We start from the raw sequence: 21,228 nt of genomic DNA on the forward strand, positions 1-21,228 counted from the left end.
AGGCTTAATATTAGCTGGCATAGTCTCACTTTTTATTTACAGATGATTACAGGTTGGTATGATACAAGATAAATATTCAGTAAGTAACGCTGAATACACTGTGGTGTATTCTATTAGGCTGTTAGATAATCTCGTTGTATCGCCCAAGCCTACTGGAGAACCTTGATCAGCACTGCAAAGGGGGGCCGACTATTTAAACCAGCCTCCTTGTTTTCCATCTGATGTCCCTGGGAGAGCCAGAGTAGCTGCTGAAGGTAGAGCAGAGTGAGAATTTTTGTTGTCGGGATGGCCAAGTGGAGTTTGTGGCGCAGCCCGGTGACGGTGACCCTGTCCTGGATAGGAGAGCTGACAACAACAGGTGTGCGCTGCAGCAGCAGTTTGCCGGTGATCAGACAGGCGTACACGGACAGCAACAGCATTGTCAGGCCTTTCAGTGAGATTCCAGGACTGCGGAAGAATGGGGTGGCCAACTTGTACAACTTTTGGAAACTGGATGGCTTCAAAAACCTTCACCGCATCATGTTGCAGAACTTCAACACCTTTGGACCCATTTACAGGTACGGAAGACAAAGCAGTTTGCAAAAATCTGAAATAAAATGATAAAATAACTACCTGACACTAATCGTCTATGGTCGATCTTAAGTAAACTACTTAACTAGACAAAACAAATGACTTTGAATGACGTCACTAGTTTGAGATAAAAATCTACTGGTTCAAATATAATCATTTTGGTTCATGAAAAATATTTGTGACCAATAATCCACAAGGTCATGTTTTCTGAAAACAAGTGGCTGATATAGTATTTTCACCCCTTTTTTCCTCTGACTTTCTGTATGTCAGAGAAAAGGTAGGTTATTATGAAAGCGTGAATATCATCAATCCTGAAGATGCTGCTATCCTGTTCAAAGCGGAGGGTCATTATCCTAAAAGGCTGAACGTTGAAGCTTGGACATCATACAGAGACTACAGGAATCGCAAATATGGAGTTCTACTAAAGTACGTGCTGTTATTATCCCCTTCCACCTGTATAAACTGTTTTACCAATATATTAACACTTTCATGGAACCAAGGATATTACAGTATACAGTATGTGCTATAAGATTGTGCTTATTAGTTGCCTTGCTAGTTTAAGTCAACATCGTATCTTCCCACAGGAATGGAGAAGACTGGAGATCAAACCGTGTGATTCTCAACAAGGAGGTGATTTCCCCGAAGGTGATGGGAAACTTTGTGCCTTTGCTGGATGAAGTGGGCCTGGATTTTGTGGCCAGAATTCACAAAAAGATAAAGCGAAATGGCCAGAACAAATGGACCACGGACCTCTCTCAAGAACTCTTTAAATATGCACTGGAGTGTAAGACTGACATTTATCTCTTTTGATAACATAATCTATTTAAGGTCCGTGCCCTTTTTTTCTCCCATACTATTGCTTGTCTTTGTCTGATGTTTGCTCTGTCTTACACAGCGGTGAGTTCAGTGCTGTATGGGGAGCGCCTGGGTTTGATGCTGGACTACATCGACCCTGAAGCTCAACATTTCATTGACTGCATCACCGTCATGTTCAAGACTACCTCACCCATGCTGTACATACCTCCTGCTCTGTTGAGGAAGATTGGTTCGAAGGTGTGGCGGGACCATGTGGAGGCTTGGGATGGGATCTTCAACCAAGGTAGGACTCTGAGAACAACCAGGATGAACATTTTAAGTATTATTTTGACCGTGAGGTTCTCAGTTCTGTTATTTGAAAACCACATTTTCTATTTGTTATGTTTGCACTGTATATGGTGGAATTTCTTGCTTCATTTCTATTCTTTTGGTACATCAGCGGACCGCTGCATCCACAACATCTACAGGCAGTTACGTCAGGAAGCTGGCACTCCAAAGAGCTACCCAGGAGTCCTGGCTAGCCTGCTCATGCTGGACAAGATGTCCATCGAAGACATCAAGGCCAGCATCACTGAGCTAATGGCTGGAGGAGTAGATATGGTAAGAAAAAAAGGACAGAAATCATTTCTTTTCCAGAATGTGACTTATTTTTGGCTTCCTGCTTCATTCTGTTTGTGTGTTTCAGACTTCTATAACGCTGCAGTGGACATTGTATGAACTAGCCAGGCGCCCCAGCCTCCAGGAGGAGCTGAGGGCGGAAGTGGCTGCAGCTCGGGCTGAAAGCAATGGAGACATGCTGGAGATGCTGAAGCGGATTCCTTTAGTCAAAGGAGCTTTGAAAGAAACACTGAGGTGAACAAAATGGCAGTGCAAAATATGTAATGCTATTAATGATACGGTAGAGATGTTAGATTGTTTAGGGAAAAAGTTCGCCTCCTTAAAGGTTCTCTATACAATATACAGAACATTAATATAGCGTCAAACAACTATTTGCTACGTAAAGATATAGAGGAGTAATGTCTACCTGAGCAGAGAGTGAAGTCACTCTTCTTCTGTGTGTGTTGTAATCCGAGCTTCTCCTCGCTTTGTTGATATCGTCGGGGCGGCCGCGCGTGCTTTTAGTGCATATTCGTGCATATTCGTGCCATAGACTGTGTATAGGAAGTGGACGCAGCCACCGTGACATCACCCTTTGGTTTTTTATGGACTGCAGTTTTGGAGCCGAGTTTGGCATTTTGTCCGTTGTCATCATGTTTTTTTGTCCTTACCATCTTGATTGGCAACCAGAAGTGCCACGAGAGGGTTGAGCTAGGTACAACTGAAGGCTGAATAAGACATTTTTAGGTGACCAAAAAGGTTATAACTAATTTCCATGAACTGAAAACACACTGTGAAAGGGTTAAATTTCTAAGACGAAAACACAAACAACTCTCAGACCGGACAACGCTGTGATAGCAACCTGTCAATCACAAGGTCGCCACGCCCTAAAGCATACCCTGCTTTATGGTCTATTTGACTCTAAATGGGACCATCATTTACTAAATGAAGAATTGAATTGTATTGAAGAAGACTTTAAACTAGCGATTGAGACCATAAACTCATGTTTACAATGATTACTGAGGTAATAAATCAAGTGAGAAGTAGAGTCATTTTCTCAATGACTTCTATACAATCTGACTTCTTTTTGCAACCAGAGGAGTCGCCCCTGCTGGCTATTAGAAAGAATGCAAGTTTAAGGCACTTCCACATTGGCTTCACTTATCAGACCCCGGATTTGCTCACTGGTTCGTGCATGTGAGCGTGCCCCACTGGCTAGCTCACGGCCGCTGTTCTGCACTGTTCCCATACGTCGGTTAGATTTGTGATAACGCCGTCCCGACTGACGGCTCCATCGAGGGAGCGTAGCACTCACCTTCCAGTTCCCCTTCAGGTTAACACAGTTAGCTCTGCCAGCAGTGTTGCCTTTGTTACCATTAAAATTTGTACGCATACTTTTTCTACTAACACATAGTTGTTCTGAAAATGACCTTTTGTAGTTTACCAAATACTGCCATCTACTTGCATCCTTTAATATAGATTTTTCACTCTGATCCCTCAGGTTACACCCGGTTGCAGTGAGCTTGCAAAGATACATAGCAGAAGATATCATTATTCAAAACTACCACATCCCAGCTGGGGTAAGAGGCAGTTAAAAATATGAATCATCTAATCATGTTTTTGTATTTGAGCATTTGATATTGTTGTTGTTGGGGCACTGTTCACCCTTATTGTGTTTCTGTGTGTTTGTGTTTAGACTCTGGTCCAGTTAGGACTGTTCGCAATGGGCAGAGACCCCAAAGTGTTTTTTCGTCCGGAGCAGTATCAGCCCTCCCGCTGGCTGAGGACAGAGACGCACTACTTCAAGAGCCTGGGCTTCGGCTTCGGCCCTCGTCAGTGTTTAGGACGCAGAATAGCTGAGGCAGAGATGCAAATCTTCCTAATCCATGTGAGATATATGAATAAAGACGTTTTTCACTGTATTCTGCGGGTCATTTATACAGCATATTAACTGTGTGCATTATTTTCTGTCTTTGCAGATGCTTGAGAACTTCCGAGTGGAGAAACAGCGCCACGTGGAAGTGCAGAGTACCTTTGAGCTCATTCTCATACCAGAGAAACCTATAATATTGACTCTGAAGCCTCTACACACTCCTCGGTAACACCAAGTTTGAGAGAAAAATTGTGGCACATGATGAGCCAGGCTCATTTCTGTAGACCTTTATCACAGTGAACTGTAAAGGGCTTCACAAAGCACCACAATATAAACACTAAATAAAATCTTCCAATGTTAGATGGAGTAAGAAAACATTAGGAAAGAAAAATTAAAAAACTTGCATGAACAAATTACCTGTCATTCCATAACTAGTGAACAGTAATTATATGTACTGTATATTTGAACAATGATGGGAATGTGTAGTCTGTGTGTGTACAATATATAAAAAAACTGGAATGTACAGATGCTTTATTTCATGAGGCAAAAGTATTTTAAAATTTCTAAATTGATGAATAAAACAATGCAACTGATTCAAAATGTGTCTTGTAATATATCATTTTATTATTTATTAGTGTATGAGTGTGTCTGAGTTTAGTCTTGGTCAACAGTTTGTTTACAGGTCATTTTATGGGCTTCTGCTTCCTCTGTCTGCTTTGCTGATACAATGATTCTGATACAGACCTCTGTAAGAAGCAGAAAGTATTCTGTGTTAAATAAAATAATAACGCACAGCACAGTATGTGTTGTATAAAATGAAGGCTAACTGCACTCAACTGACCGAAGGAACGTTGTGTAGGATTGTGGTGGATGTTCGGACAAAGCCATGTCTGTGCTCACTCAGTTTGGTCAACATTTCTTGTTTCTGTCTCCCCCATAATTTAGAGTTCTCCTCCAGCTGTAATAAATGCAAAGGCAAAACTTTGTTTTAAAGGATAACTTCGGTATTTTTCAACCTGGACCCTATTTTCCCATGTTTTTGTGTCCAACCAATTTCTGAAATTGGTCCAGTGTCGAAGGAGAGCGCTGTAGACGGCATCTGCTCACGGGCTACAATATGGTACTGTTGGGGCAAGCTGGCACCGTCATTAACGTCCACTAAAAGTGTTTATTTTGGCCATGACAGGCTCTGACTGTTATCAGAAGTGTCTGACATTATGGAAAGAGTCTCACTCAAGGAGAAGTCTCGTTATGAAATCTAGCGAGGTGACGTGTTGCCAAAAGACAACGGTAGAATAGTGGAATACATCCATGATGGAAACACAAGTGCCAGCCGGGCAGAGTTTGTTGTGTTGGAGTACAGAAAGTGTAGCTTAGTATTATCTAAAAGATTTTCAATGTCATGGCTGAATATTTAGATGATTTCGACAATGTGGAGGAGGTCTTTGAATTTGATGGCCGCCCATATTTATATGAGCCAGAGTATACGGATATTCAGATTTCACAACGAGACTTCTCCTTGAGCGGGACTTGGACAAAATAACAAACAAAGAGAAAGGCAAGAAAATTTTTTATTTCTCTGTAGGGTCCTTTCCATAATGTTGTCAGACACTTATAATAACAATCTGAGCCTGTCAGTTGCAAAAACAAGCACTTTTAGCCAATGTAATGTTACATAGACGCTGCTCACTTGCCCTCGCAGCTCGTTTCAACGCTGCTGGTTACAGCGTTATCCCTCAATACTTACTCAATACTTTCAAAAATTGTTGTCCCCATTAATCACTTAAGACACAAAAACATGGGAAAATAGGGTTGAAAAATACCAAAGTTATCCTTTAACCACAAATGAAAACTGATCCGTGACTCAATAAGTTTATGAAGCAAACAGAGTATCTATTTTTGTATTTTCACCTGAGCCTCCAGTGTTTGGACTCTTGCCTCGGCTCTCTCCAGTTTATTTAGTAAACTCAGTCTCTCCTTGACTGGCAGTGCTTCTTTTGTCTGGGGGGGACATGACACAGCAATTTGGGTAGTACAATAAACTATTTTTAATAAAATTGTAAGATATATTCCTCAAAACATATGGAATATCTTGAGCTATAGTCTTTAATCTGATGAGAGTTTTAAAACATTTTCACATCACACTGTGTGAATACTGGCTTGAATGTGCAGGAGTACCTGTGCTGACTGCTGTATAATGACTGGAGCAGGCTGCTGCTGCCGAATCCTGTCCAGCTCTCCTCTGAGACGACTGTTTTCTGCTGCCAGGGCCGACTCCATCTCTTCCCTTCTGTGGCCAGTCTCACCTAGACAGCATGAAGAGATGCTCTGGCTTCTGCAAGTGCAAATATTATTCCCTCACCACACTGTATCCACCTACCTTTTTGCTTTTTCACCACAAGCCTTTTGTCAGCACACTGTTTATATTTCTCTCCGAGTTTGCTATCTAATGCTTTCTCCATCGTCGCAATGACCTGAAAAAAATTTGGATGGCACACAAGTATACAGGATGTTATCCTATCATACATCCCAAGCTGTTATTCATAGAAAGAAGCATTCCCTGTTGTGAGACAGATACCAGTAAGTGTAAAGCGGACATTGTAGTTGACTGTTCACCTTTTCCTGCTGTTTCACTGTGGCCTCCAGAGTCGCCATCTCTGCCAAGTGACTCTGGTGATGCCGCAGATCCTCCTGTTGCTGCTGGTGAACTCTCTGAAGCTTTAGTAGCTCCTTCTCACTGTCGTGCTTCTGCACAGCACAATGAAAATAGAATAGAAAACTATATAAACATTACATATATACATTGACATGAATTATTTTAAAGGGACTATTTGTAAGATTCAGAAATGCTGCTTAAGAGCGACACCTGTGGCCTTGAAATCAACGAAAGTCAGCGTCGAGCTCGCGCTTGCTCGCTCTACATAGTCATGAACGAGCATCGCTCAAAACAGTGAGGCGACAGACGTCAGCTAAAACCACAATATCACTCTATATTTCAACTGCTTGGCAGTAATGTTAGCAGACCAGATGCAGGTCTCTCCATGAATCAATGCTGATCCTAGTGTTGGCTTTTCCTGCTCAGCGCAGGCTTCAGCAGCGGGGCTCCTCAACGAGTTACGTTATCGCCTCCCGGCCGCAGCCAGCAGCCGAAGACACCGGCACCCAGTCGGTAACGAGACGATAACGTAACTCGTTGAGGAGCCCCGTCACTTCACAAGACACGGAAAACCTCTGTTGGTCTGGAGGAGCTGCAGCATTTATTTCTGCACAAACGTCCACTCTACATTCACTAGATATTCTCAGAGCTAAACTAACTCTTCTGCAGTGTGTAGTGAGCGCGCGTTCACGTCTAGAGGTGGAGCGAGACAGCGAGGACGCACGCGCTGTCTGAGTGAAGGAGAGCAGGCAGCGGAGACGAGGCTCCGGCCACACGCGAGCGCGCATATGCGAACGCGCATGTGTGCCGACCCGCTACATTTATACGCTTAAAAAGTTACAAACAGTCCCTTTAAGTTGTATTTGTGTGTATCTTCTAACCTTGATCAGATCATTCTGCAGCTGTTGGATCCTGTCCCTTTGAGAGACAGCCTTACTGGTCTCACTGGCCAGCTTGAATTTCAGAGAGGCTTCAAATAAACAGTTATTTGTGCAGATTTTTATAGGAAGGAGAATGTGTTATTTTTGGGGCTACATTCATGTGTTGATATGAGCAAAGCACAGCTAAGTTTATCTAAGATGAGACTTTGCATTTGATCTGTAAAGTATGCAACTTTCGTTCCAATGACTTTTGAAATTCAGATTGATTAACTTGTCAGTTCTGAGGCTCAGACATTTGAACAATAATGATCAATAAAGCTTTTGAAATTGAATGGACTTTCTGTTGGATGGGACTTAAATCTGGTCCCTTTGCTTTGATGCCAGCAGCGGGACCTTCAGGAACATCCTTTCACTGATGGTCACAAACTGTACTTCAGGAGATAAGGGATGCACTACCCACAGAGCTTATCAGGGTCCGTGGCCTAAATGAGCTGCCTTATCACAAAACAGCACAGTCTGCTTGGGAATAGACACTCACAAGGATTAGCAAACACACAGTGAGCCACCTTCCACCATCACTCCTTCATCTGCCAATGAAATGCCCTTAAATCCACAACAACTCGGACTGCTGGCTGGATAATAAATTTTCTGACATTAATGAATCTGAAGAGAATTCAACTTTTGCTGAGAGAATGTCAATTATTGCTTTTGCATGTTTTTTTCAGGCTCATTTTAAGACAGGTTACTGGTGAATGGTTGAGTGGTTAAACGACAGTGCTCTGCTGTGGCTCACCCATACGGTCAGCAATCTCAGCCTTGGTCATGACGTCGATGTCTGTGTCATCCAGCAGATCTCGGCCAAGGTCCTGCTGCAGAGACAGATCAGTGCGGAGCTGGCTGTTTTCTGCCTCCAATGTCACCACCTGTGTCCTCAGCGCTATGATGTCTTCTGCCATCTTACTCATGGCCGAACGATAGTTTTCCACCTCCTGATACAAGATTCAAGATGTTTATTGTCACTCCGGTTATACAAGTACAATCGTGTGAAATGCTTTTGCTGGGAGGCCACATAAAAGAAAGAAAATAAATACTAAATATAAAATGACATATAAAATATAATACAATCAAATAAAACAACAAAACAAAGAAGCAATATGGTAAATATACAAGGAAAAGAAGCAATATAGTAAATATACAAGGATATATAAATTTAATATAATCAAATAAAATAACAAAATAAAGAAGCAATATAGTATTATACAAGGACATATAAATATAATATAATACAATAAAATAAAATAACAAAATAAAGAAGCAATATGGTAAATATACAAGGATATATAAATTTAATACAATAAAATAAAATAACAAAATAAAGAAGCAATATGGTAAATATACAAGGAAAAGAAGCAATATAGTAAATATACATGAATATATAAATATAATACAATAAAATATATAATAACAATATAAGGGAGGTTGCATATTGCACAGATGTGGATGCTCACACACCAGTTGCTTGAAGTGGGATAGTTGTTATAGTTTGTTAAAAGAGTTATTTAATCCCATTCGTCCCCTTTTAATGCTAATACCCTGTAGAGCAGCTCACAGTTAAACCATACCAGTTGAGTTGAGTGCCATCAAGGTTGGTGTGAAGTGCAAGATGACTACCCCCCAGTAGAATACCTCAAGGTCATTTGTTATCAAATAACCTTGACTAGATTAAAAAAAACTACACACAGGAACAAAAATGGCACAAAACATTCCCAGAAATCTGATGGGACAAATGTGCTGCCAAGTGGTTTTATGTGATCACCACCACTAGATGTCTCTTCAACCCCATCTCTTTATAGGCTCCTCCAGGATGTAGTCAACAACACATTTTTGTACACTGAGAGAATTCAAAAACATCCCAGCCGCAAGTACACATTGCATGTCCAGTTTATCACAAAGCTTCAGTGTCTCAATGAATAATTGATTCGTCTTGGTTTCGGATGAGCACATGACATGAGAAATGGGACATAACTGGAAGTCAAAAGAGAACATGATGCCATAATGTGGGATGTTCTTGTAATCGATTGTAAAAGGTTCAAGTACAATGAATTCATGACTCCGGCTCTTCAAATCCAAAGGGACAATAACACCCTATCCTGTGAAGCTCTTTTGTCATGGAAGCTTTAAACAGCAGGGCTTTTGGATAAATCCTAGTCGTGCATTCACGGAGTGTCCTCCTGTGAAAGCCCGTTTGTTGAACTGTAGAGGCAAAACTCATGCCAAATTCATGAGTATTTCAGCAAGACAGACTGAAAAACAACACTGTCTTGTACATTTTCTCCTCTCTCACATTCTTCTTGCCCTTTATTCTGTTTGAAAAGAGGCCAAAATTCCTCCCTGAGTTTAGCTTCATATTGCTGCAGAGCTCTGTTATCAAGACATGTCTCTATGTAAGGCATGTGTTGTCTAGCAGCTTCTCATTGTTCTCTGCTCTGTCACATACTCCTCTATCACACTGAATAGACAGTATTGAATGGAGACTGAGAGCAGGGTCCAGCTGCATGTACGAGGAGGGGGGCGACGATTAGGGGATTCCAATCTCGGATGGTGCGGTTGTGACTCCCGTGGGACACGAGGGTGAAATTGAGCATCTAATTGAAAGGGCAGGGACGAGGTGACAATCATGACTGTAGATGAGATGGTGTCTCTGCTGGGGGGCCCCACATGCATGATGGGACGGACGGCTCCCCATGATGAGTCTGGAGAGCCCCATCATGTGTCAAAAATAAAAGGAAGTCTCTGCCTGTGAATACTGGACGTTCCCTCCCCTCGCTGTGATTTGAAGACATTAAAGTGGCCTTGCTGTCATACATACTGTCACTTTAAGACACTTGTATCACACACAGAAGGCAGCTGGATTTAATTGTGATGATGTGATATTTAATTAGGTTTTACCATACCATGACCGTTGTGTATGTGCAGTAGTATTATACAGTAAATGAATGCACTGTCACTATGAAATGAAATGTCCAATTAATACCCAGATCTCTGCTTTTCTATCATATAATCTATCAAAATCTACATGAATTAACATAAAATCTACATGGATAAACAATCCACAGATCTATGCAGCAAATTGAAGTAAGTAAATGAAATTGTGAAGAAAACCTCAAAGCCACAGGAGAAAAATGCCAAAATATGCATAAATAACACTCTAGCATAAGTTTCAGCCTCATTATTCTCGATCGTCCTTGAGTGCAATCAGTCTGAGAAATGTTAATCTATTCGACTATCTGTCATTTTGTCTGCTTCACCATACTGTCGCACCTCCCCGGCCTACCCGTGTCACTGTTCACTAACTAAACCTGACAGTGGGGATTGCTTCACTGATTGATTCAAGAGTTTAGGTATTGATTGTGTCTAATCACCTTAGTTTGGAGGTCAGTGATCTCTGCCATGTGGGGATCATCCTCAAAGTCGTGCAGAGGGGGTCTAAAGCATGAACACATTTAATACCTCATTAATTAAATGAATCCTTGAAAATCTTTGTTTTAGTCTCACTAATATATTATTCATACAATGATCATAACAATATATCCATGCTTCTTACATGTAGTTGTCTTCCTTACCGTTTATGTGGATGATGTACTTGATAGGTGTGGTTTATGTTGGGTTTGTGGGCCTGTGTAGCCTCTGGCCTCTCAGCTGGCCTCTCCTGTTCTTGTTGGGCTGCTCTCTGGAGCTCAGCTTTATTTGGTAGGATCTGTGCCAGGGCATCATGGGATGGGAGGTTGTATCTATCCTGCAGATGATGTAGAGGAAATATAGTTTTCATTGATAAAATGTATCTCCACCACTGGGCTAGAAATTGTGTCAGAAATAGCATCATCCTAATGTCCTGTTTGGCCCTCTTTAACCACTCAAAAACACACTTAACTGTTTTATTAGATTGATACTTCACAATTTTTCCTAATTTAAAGAGATTTGCTAATAAACATGATTTTGTTCTGTTCCCAGAGACCCCAGCTGTAAAACATAGTTAAATACAGTGGATTGTATAGGGTGTTGACAGTACATTTTATGCAGCGATATGCTTCCCAAATTAGTCTATCAGGATATTAGAGTTTTGTAACAGTTTGTTCACAAGGAGTCTAATAGTCATTCCTCCTTTTTTGTTAGTTTTCAAATGTCCATGTACGAATGTCCAGCAACACGTGTCAATCTCCGCTCGTTACATGCAAACAGTCTTTTCAAAATAGGAAACAACTCAGGTTTAGGCAACAAATATACTTAGTTAGGTTTAGGAAAAGATCGACTTGGTTAGGATTAGGCAACAAAACTACTTAGTTAGGTAAAGGAAAGATCGTGGTTTGGCTTAAAATCACTCCAGTGGTGACGTAACTTGCGTGACAAATAAATCAACGTTGACTTCTGGTTTCACATGGGGTATGAACACCGGTCTCCTGGGCGAAAGTCTGGTATTTTCTGACCCACCCATCCACCCCAATGTCTTCCCTATGCGGCATTCGCCGCTATTTATATTTCCTGATTCACCATTACGTTAATTACACACAAATTGATTTTGTGGAATATACACAAATAACGGTGCATTACTTTTCGTAGATATAGCTACGAAACAGCGTGTGAGACCAGCCTGTATCAGAACAATACAGACATTCAGGCTCCCTCATGTGGCTCAAAGGTGCACTGCAGATATGTGTGAAGAAATTCTGCAAATTTATTTGGCGACCCTAATAAAATCTCCTGCGACCCACCTCGAGTCTTTGGGAATGACTGTAATAGGGGTTTGACCTCTGTGGGGTCTAATCAACCCCAAGCATAAGTAACACCACCTTCATCAAATATGCAAGTCCAGTTTGTGCCAAAGGGAACAAATATAAACCTCCTGAATATTTCATTTTCCTACACTATGGGCTTCAACTTGATTGATTTTTCAATCGAATTATTACTACACACAGACTACAGTAATCGGGTCTGTGGGACTCCAAACCACAAGGAAGTAAAGCCAATTTCAACAACACGCAAGGGTTAAATGGAAATCAGAAACCACAAGCAAGGTAAAATGTTGGCTGTTAAGTTGTCCAAGCAAGGTGCTGACCAGTCTTCCATAACAATGTGGGAGGACTACTGCACATCTGCAATGGCAACATTAAATCTACCAGTTGTGTTTTTACAGAAAAAAAAAGCTTTTATCCCAAAAAAGCACTGTAGCTATGACCTCTCAATACTCACTGTGCTTGTGTGTGGCCTGTTCTTCCTCTTCATCTCTGTATAATATAAAGGCTGTTACATCACTATGCATACAGTACCCACTCTATAACAAGAGAGCTCTCAGTCAATAGCCCTAAAGCCCTTCAAGTATGAGCCTTGCATACACAATGTACACTGTCAATGATCGCGGTTGCCAGGTAGCACACGTTAAAAGAAAACGACATGAAATGGAGTCATTATCTATTATCTTCCTACAGGCTCTCCCTCCGACACGCATACCTCCACACCGCCAGAGCCTACCTTCACAGCTGCAAGGTTGCTAAGTGACTTTGTCTGTTTTGAGGTCTTCATCCAACAGAAAATGTCAGAGTTGTTATCAGAAGAGCAAACACGTAACTGATGGTGGATGTGAAGGTTGGAGCTCTGTCATGAAGTCAGAACAATCAACTTGTAACCACAACACAAGCCTTAGCAACTCTCAGGCCAGTACATATTCAAGAGAGCACAAAGCAAAACAACGGTACACAATCTGTTCACATCTGGCATCTGTAAATACCTCTTTTGCAGTAGGAGAAAGTAACTCAATACATTTACTCAATTACTGTGTTACTGTACCATTTTGAGGTACTTGTACTTATTATTAATTATACTGAAATGGGCCAATCTGCATAATGATTATTTTTACTTTTGGTACTTACGAAGTATATTTTGATGCTAAAACGTTTTTACTTAAGTGGAATTCTGAATGAAGGACTACTTGTGTTTCTGCACTGTTGTATTGTTACTTTTACTGAAGTAAAACAGTAGTACTTCTACCACCATTTCACTTTTGTATTGAGCGTTACGAAAACAAAATCAAACCTCATCTTTATACCTGGAGGCAGCGTGTAACAATCAATGGAATCAAAGGGAGGTTCCTGCTCAGTAAATATCAGCCCCCACATGAATCCTGTCTTAGCTTGGATAAGCAGATTGATGCGGGACTGACTAATGATTTCTAGGGGACATGCTGTGCAGCACCTGTGGTGCCCTCTGAGCATTTACAGTATTCCCAGCTTCACTCAACTCAGTGAGAGTCTGATGTCAGATCACTAATACTGTACAAATTAAATATTCAATTTCATTTACACTGTAAAATGATTAAAAACAAACAAAAATTAGGGTGGTTTAGTTTTAGGTTTTTGGAAAAATAAAACAAAAAAACATTTAAACAAAGTGTCAAAAACAACACGTGTCTCAGAAAAAGTGAATGATATAATTTTCCACTTTTCCAGCTGATTTTTCATGAATTTTCAACCCTTAACTACTGATTCATACTCCATTCGAAACTTAATATATTTCACATCTTTCATGCAGTATTGGTATTACTGAACCTTTCAATGATATTCCCACTTTTCTAACTACTTCACCTTCTTCATACAGATTACAATCAACAATGCAGTGTAACATCAGCTTTTCAAAAAAAAACTTTGCAAATTCCACATCTTTCAAACATTATGGGTATTTTTCAACTTTCAAATCCCATTCATACTAATTCATTTTCCAACTCATTCATAGTCCTTCAACTGCCAGCAATTCAGCGTAACGTCAGCTCTTCAGCATCCAGCATTCACACTGCAATTTCTTCAGAAATTGCTTTTCTACAGAGGTTAATTTATAGAAATGTCTCCTACCTTTAAGCAAAATTAAACCTAAAGATGAATACAGTTGGAATGAAAAGTTGACAGCCAATGTAAAAGGCTGATATTTTAGCCATTTTATGAGAGTCACATTAAGCAACTGGATCGTTGTGTGTGTACTTTTTTCATGTTTCCATTGTGCATGAAATGTGCTACATACAGTAATTAAGGTTTAACTTGTTTAAAGTGTGTATGTGTGCACTTGCTTATATGCAAATGTATGTGGAACCTTCAATAGTATGGATCAATAACTCTCCTGCTTGGGGGCCTCATTAGGCCGGGATAGACGATTATTGATGGCACACGATCTGATTGAGACTAAATGATAAAAGACAGGGCAGGAAGGAAGAGTCATCAATTATATAAAAGACTGTCTGGCACTCACTTTACAATCTCTATATATACTTGATCAGCATCGTGTGGAAACAAAGTAAAATGAAAATAAAATATTCTGTTGTTTACATGTATGTTCTGAATACATATAAGAGGTAAACAGTGAATTTAACCCTCATCCTACCAATTTAACACACAAGGACGACCGACTGGGCAAAACTGGACAGTGACATTATGTGTAGTAGCCAAACCCAAACTTAAGTAGGTTTAATTAAATACTAACGACCATGTGCATGGATATCTCAGTTACAGCTTTGCATATAAAAAGGCCACTATGCTCAGTTTTTAGATAAATATTTTCATAACTGACTGCTTTAATTCATGATAAATAATTCACTGGATGCTTCCAGCTATGTGCTCCACTAGAAGACATAATCTCTTCTAATCCAACAGGGGAAAACCTGTACAAGTGAAAACACTTCCAGCAGCGTCTAATATCACATTATCATGCATGAGATTGCCCGACAAATTTACAAAATGATTCATATCCACATGTTGTGCTTTGCAGTCGCTGCTCGTGTTCAGAATGCCTCTGACCCTGTTACATATAATCTGTGGGGAGCTGGGGAGGGGAATGGGATGTGTGTCCCCATGCAGAAGATGGAGGGGGGTAGGGGGTCTCAGTGAAACAGTGTCTGGGCTTTCTGTAGCATCATCAGAATTCAGCACACAGCCTGCAAAATGCAGCAAATGGGCTCTTCATTGGAGTGACAGCTCAGAGTCCACTGCCACACTGAGCTTCAATTAGCCTGCCAGAGCAAGGCAGCTCCCGGGAGCTTTCTCTACATCCATATATTCCACCTTTCCTGTCCACCACCTTTTATTTCTTCCTTTCAATCCTTCATCTGACCCAGACTTCACTCTTTTTTCCCTCTTTCCCACATTTGACCTCAGCATCCTCCCCGTCCTTCCACCCTATAAAAGCACCTTCCTCCACAGCTGTCCCATGGCGCCATCCACGCATGACAAGCCGAGCGGAAATACTTGTAGTGTGCTAAAACGCATGGAGGTAAAAGGGGTGTTGGAGAACTGAAGCAGAAAGGAGGAAAAAAAAATTAATAAAAAAAACGGAGAAAGGAAGATCTAGTGGTTTACCCAGCTGGTCTCTCGTCACCACAGGAATTCAGCACAGCGGTTTCTCTTTCATGTCTGTGCTGCTGCAGTGGAGATCTTAATCAAGAAATAACAGGATTAGAAAAGAGAAGCAAGAGTTACATAGTTCGACTGATGTTTAACCAGAAGGCATTTCTCACTTCTAATATTCTAGTTTTGGTCGCTCATAATTATGCACTTTGTGTTTTAAGGCCAAGACACACCAAGCTGACATCAAAGAACTAGCGGCAATGAAGGCAGAATTTTGCGTCGCCTAACGTAACCTTTTGTCTTGGCCGACAAGTTGCGTTTGAGCACGCTGCAAAGACTACAGCCGACAGCCAGTTAACATGTACGTTCTGCGCATGAGTGAGAGAAAATAACTCTCCCCACCAGCAGGCCGCGGAAGTCTGTACAAAAAGTATAGAAGCAAAGCGACGCAAATCTGAGGCTTTTTTGACAACAGCCTCTAGATGGGGTCTCGTCTATAAGGTAACCCGCAAATTGCAAAATCTAATCTAAGATCTGCAAAAACTTACAGAAACTCTCGCGAGACTCGTTGCCCGACAACCTATCCTAACCTTAACTATTCGAGGTCAATGCATGTGTGTCAGGGCCTTTAGAGTTGCAACGATTATTCGATTAGCTGTCATTGTCAACTATTAAATGAATCCCCAATTATTTTGATAATCGATTAAGCGGTTTAAGTAATTAAAAAAAGAAAAAATCTAATAATAATAATAATCGTTAGTTGAAGCCCTATTGTCTTCATCTAGTGGTTGATGGAGATGTGAATACAGATGGAGACAGATGGTTTTACACACAGGATGTGCTGGGAAAATGTCTAAAAGCTTCATTAATATTGATATCCAGAAGAGACATTGGGCATATTACATAAGATAATAACTATAACTTGCACATATTTCATAGTTATATTATAGAGTAGCATTAAAAATATGAAATAATTGCATAATTATGTTATACACTTTGCAAACCAATAAAAGTAATTAATTGTAGCTCTGAATTATATCTGGGGAAATTCACATTTAAATTCTAATTCTGTCAAATTGGTAATAATTGATCTGCATTTAGACTCTACTTACAATAACATTGAATTATGCTAAATTGAATTTCAACTAATTGTTGTTTCAACCAGCTGTGACTGAAATGTGTCACCAAAAAATTTAATTACCGGACTCCCCTGAGGAAATAACATTTTGCCCCGTATGTAATCATACGTGTGCCCTGTCAGCAAAATAAAATAAAATCTGCAGCGAGTCGTTATGTGGGTATAAAGGTTTGTAAAATATTGCACTAGAGAGAGAACGACACAGAGTGAGAGGAGGGATGGAGAGAGAGGTGTGTGTCAAGGGCAACACGCTGCTTTGACTCAAGGACGTGTGAGGCTGGCAGCCAAGCCCACTCCTTATGAGGTCCACAGTGGGACCGAAGCCAAGGATTATCAGTAAATCAACATCTGTCAATTACAGTTATGCCTGTCCTGAAACCACAGTGCTCCATACACAAACAGGGCACGCACGTAAAAGCAGGGTCAGCCCCGTGCGTAATGAATGGTGTGGGTGAAAGAGTGCAAATACAGCTCAGTAACAACAGCGGGGTGGTGGAAATAAAGCTAAAACATGACCTCCAGATTTTAACAAACCACACATACATTGACTCTAGAGCTGCTGATCAACTATCGGCAACTATTATTATAATCTTTGAGTAATTTTTAAAGAAAAAATAAGTCAAAATCAGCTTCTTAAATGTGCATATTTTTCTGGTTTCTTTACTCCTCTATGACAGTAAACTGAATATCTTTGAGTTGTGGACAAAACAAGACATTTGAGGACGTCATCTTGGGCTTTGGGAAACATTTTTCACCATTTTCTGACATTTTATAAACCAAAAAACGAATTGATTAATTGAGAAAATTATCAACAGATTAAATGACAATGAAAAAAACGGAGCCCTATTTGAATCCTCAAATTGTTGACAGTAGTAGAGTATTACTGAATTGATTGTACTTCTTGACTAGATCACACTAACTGGTAATATCTACTTATACACTTTGCATGGTGAAGAGCTCCTGTTAATTCTAACCACAATCAAACAGGAGCTCAGGTAGCACCTGATATGTTAATTCAATTGGCCGTTGCTCCTGGCTGGTAACAGCCTGAAGGATTTCAAGAGACTTAATATAAAGAAAATCAGTAGAGCCTGTTCCTTCCTTTGTTAAGCCCCCAATATCACGTCTACCTTCAGTTAAAATCAGTCAAACAATGAGCTTTCCTGGAGGCTTCAGTGTGAAATAAAGAGTTATATTTCCCTCTGAAATGTATGCAGTACAAGTATAAAGTAGCTTAAGTACTTTAAATTTGTTCTTGAGTACAGTAACTTAGTTACATTTCACCATGACAAGAAGAGATCAGTGTAATTGTTTTTTTATGTGGGGACACCAAGCCAGCATACCAAGTCTATAATTTATGGAGGCCATTGAATTTCTAATGTTTCCTGTAAATCCTGTCTGTTTCCTGTACCCTAATCAAACTTGTATAAGCAGTATGACTAAGCCTCTGGGGACAGTGAAGCAATCTCAACCAGCCCTACAGCCGTGCCAACAGCAGGCCGGTGTCCAGGTCGCAGTCAGCCACAGCACAGCGAGTATCGGTGACTGCTTTCCCCCGCCGGCTCGACGTGACCTTTCCAAAATGCTATACAACCGAAGCTTAATGACGAACACACCAGTTGACATTTACCGAAGCCAGCTTGCTGTTGAATAGTTCAGAGAAACATCCAAACGCTAATGTTGCTTGTACCCAAAAGGGACCCCCAAGAGTGAAAGATATGGAGATATGTATGAAACTGAGCAGAGAAGTAGTAAACACAAACTGCAACAACAAACTTTTCAGTAGGTTTTGTAAAAATGATTGTTTACACTTAAATAACACTTGATTTATATATAGACATTTTATTTAATTCTAATTTTATTGTTGGTCATTGGTGCTTTTTATAAATATTTCTAAAATATTTTTATATACACCTATTTTTTCCACTACTTGTGTACATAACAGCTCTGTCTATTATTTACCTTTATTTGTCCAGCTTTGTTGTCCTTGTTCCTTGCTGTTTCTATTTCTATTTCAAATTTCTTGTATGTATATACTTGATGAATAAAACTTGATTCTGATTATAACACATAATAATGTTAACAAGCATCTTATATGGACATATAAGTGCATTATTACCTAGTAACTAATGCTTTATTTCAAGGACATTAATCAATAATAATAATAAAAATAATATAAAGTGTTACCCGATGATTGTCTGGCAAAAACAAACAAATCCAAATAAATTAAACATCTTAGCTTAAAATTAAAAGCACGCCACATCGTGTCTGAGGCTGTGAAAAGGGCATGAAGATGGATGAGAGAGCGGAAGGCGTGCCTGTTGTATAATACATCATTCCTATTTTGGCAGGACTGTCAGTTGGATTGAATTTACATCAAGAGGGCAGACAAGTGATGCAATGATGTCAACACCCAGCCACACGCCCCTTCCCGAAAACACGGGTCTGAGGTCAGACAAGTCGACTGATGTGATTATGAAGCTCGGAGAGGAACACCAACGTCCACCCCAGAATCCCGTCATGAGATAGAGAACGCTTTGTGTCTGAAAGCCAGCGGCCTGCATCTTGATTATCCCAGTTTGGGAGAACGGGTCAGGAGAGCAACTGCCATTAAAAGAAAGGTCAATGGACCCAAATGATGACCACATAAATTGTTCCCATTCCAGTGTGTACTTTACTGTGGAGAAGATGGCTGTTTAGAGTGCTGTTTGGTATGCATCCATCAGTCATATAGCTTTTATGCAGCCTTGGAAAAGACCATTTGTCATGTGTAGAGAGGAAGTAATGGCATTAGCCGGGGGTCCATCAGAGGGTTAAAGACTTACATTAGCTCCACATCGACCGAGGCATGCAAAAGCACGGAGGGGGCGACGGGACATACTAGGTACATCCTTTACATTTCTAAAATCAGATAAGAGCGCGCAATAGAGAAGTTAACCCTTCAACCGTTATTTTGTGCAGGACAATGCTCTGATCTTTAATGAGCAGGCTGTGCTATTCAGCAGGGCTTCATGATGGCCAGCCCTGTATAGACGGACAGACGACAGGCCATTAGCTGGAGCTGAGCTGATACAAGACAAGCTAGACAATAGCTGACACTGCTGCTGGAACAGCTTCATTGTGAAGCAACAGCAGCAGCACATCTGTATTCAGATCAGAGAGGTCACACGTTTAGCTGAGGTGGGAATAGCTGAATAGCTTTAAATCTGTTCTACACGGTCCGCTCCGGCTGCGGAGGATAGATACAGGCCCCTGCATGGCACTTCAAACACAGCAGCCCAGCCCAACCTGCACACCAGACCGGAGCCAAGGAGCTCCATGCAACCCCCACTCCGCCCTTATCAGAGAACAACAGGAGACCGAGGTAAACAACTGAGGAATTAGCAGTAAATAAGCCTGCTAAGAGCTGTCTTAATGACTCCGCTGCCTGTTAAATGTGGAATCATGGAGTGCTTTGTGCAGGGTTTGGTGCCCGTGAGGTAAGTCGAAGTGGAAATTTACATAAATGTCTCTTTCTGGTATTTTGTTGCCACATAAGAAACACTGATTAAAATGTGGGTAATAATAAACCCGTGCTCGCGGCTCCTCCTTATAACAGCCATCAGAACCTTGGCTTCTGATGACCCTCGGTGTTCAAGGTCTCTAAAGCTCTCAGCTCTTGTATTTAGACTCAGACTGAACCGCCCACAATCATGACCCCCCCTCCCACACATGCCTGGTTTGCTTCATAGCCTTTCTTCCTGCTTTTGTCTGTCAAGGCCGGCTTGTAGCACCTTGGTTCTGCCTACATTTCAGTCCTAGACTTGCGTATACTAGACAGCGCCAAATGCCTGTTGGCCTTGTTGATTATATTATCTACAGAATGTCTTCAATTTCTGGCTCAACACAGAGATGGGGAATCCCAACAGCATGGCAGAAGGGCGTTTAAGAGGAAAGAGAGAAGCCATACAGTCATGGTTGGAGTCAAAATCAAAAGGAGAATATATTGTACATAAGAAAAGCTTTTAGACATTCAATTAAAGAAGCAGTGTGCAGGATTTGGCGGTATCTAGCAGTGAGGTTGCAGATTGCAACCTAAATGAAGGCTGTCCCGTGTGCCAAGCGTGTAGAACTACGACGGCTGACGCGAAAATGTGGATGACCCTCTCTAGAGCCAGCTGCTGTAAGAGTAGCGTAGGTCATTTGAAGCAGAGCCAGTGCGTCGAGTGTGTGTACGTGGGAAGTGAGTGGTGAAGCAAGAGAGAGAGAGCGGCGGTTACAGGAGCGAGTAACATTATTGGCCCAAACAGAAAGAGTTAACTGTTTGGTTTGTCCGT

At 40.9% G+C, this 21,228-nt stretch overlaps 2 protein-coding genes across 11 annotated transcripts in view; one reads left to right on the forward strand and one right to left on the reverse strand.

The window, feature by feature from the left end:
• The first annotated feature begins 62 nt into the window (after window positions 1-62).
• On the forward strand, window positions 63-4,250 carry LOC141766202 (cholesterol side-chain cleavage enzyme, mitochondrial-like). Its single transcript, XM_074632840.1, has 9 exons — window positions 63-557; window positions 841-996; window positions 1,155-1,354; window positions 1,466-1,669; window positions 1,826-1,986; window positions 2,072-2,238; window positions 3,485-3,563; window positions 3,680-3,871; window positions 3,963-4,250. Exons 1-9 carry the CDS (start codon window positions 286-288, stop codon window positions 4,083-4,085), a joined length of 1,554 nt encoding a protein of 517 aa, XP_074488941.1. The 5' UTR covers window positions 63-285; the 3' UTR covers window positions 4,086-4,250.
• Window positions 4,251-4,458: 208 nt separating this feature from the next.
• The window catches only part of LOC141766203 (coiled-coil domain-containing protein 33-like), a 55,758-nt gene continuing 38,988 nt past the window's right edge, over window positions 4,459-21,228 (reverse strand). For 6 of the 10 annotated variants that reach the window (XM_074632844.1, XM_074632842.1, XM_074632841.1 and 3 more), the window contains 10 exons: window positions 11,017-11,189; window positions 10,816-10,879; window positions 8,187-8,382; window positions 7,394-7,482; window positions 6,473-6,604; window positions 6,237-6,330; window positions 6,035-6,162; window positions 5,768-5,857; window positions 4,694-4,814; window positions 4,459-4,602 (listed from right to left, as the gene is read on the reverse strand). In XM_074632844.1, coding sequence (XP_074488945.1) covers window positions 4,511-4,602; window positions 4,694-4,814; window positions 5,768-5,857; window positions 6,035-6,162; window positions 6,237-6,330; window positions 6,473-6,604; window positions 7,394-7,482; window positions 8,187-8,382; window positions 10,816-10,879; window positions 11,017-11,189 — 1,179 coding nt within the window. In that variant the 3' untranslated portion in view covers window positions 4,459-4,510. Of the gene's footprint in view, window positions 4,603-4,693; window positions 4,815-5,767; window positions 5,858-6,034; window positions 6,163-6,236; window positions 6,331-6,472; window positions 6,605-7,393; window positions 7,483-8,186; window positions 8,383-10,815; window positions 10,880-11,016; window positions 11,190-12,640; window positions 12,864-12,919; window positions 13,065-21,228 lie in introns of those variants that run through there. The other 4 variants (XM_074632849.1, XM_074632850.1, XM_074632846.1 and 1 more) reach the window with 4 other exon arrangements.

Source organism: Sebastes fasciatus, chromosome 4, assembly GCF_043250625.1.
Source record: "Sebastes fasciatus isolate fSebFas1 chromosome 4, fSebFas1.pri, whole genome shotgun sequence".
NCBI lineage: Eukaryota > Metazoa > Chordata > Actinopteri > Perciformes > Sebastidae > Sebastes > Sebastes fasciatus.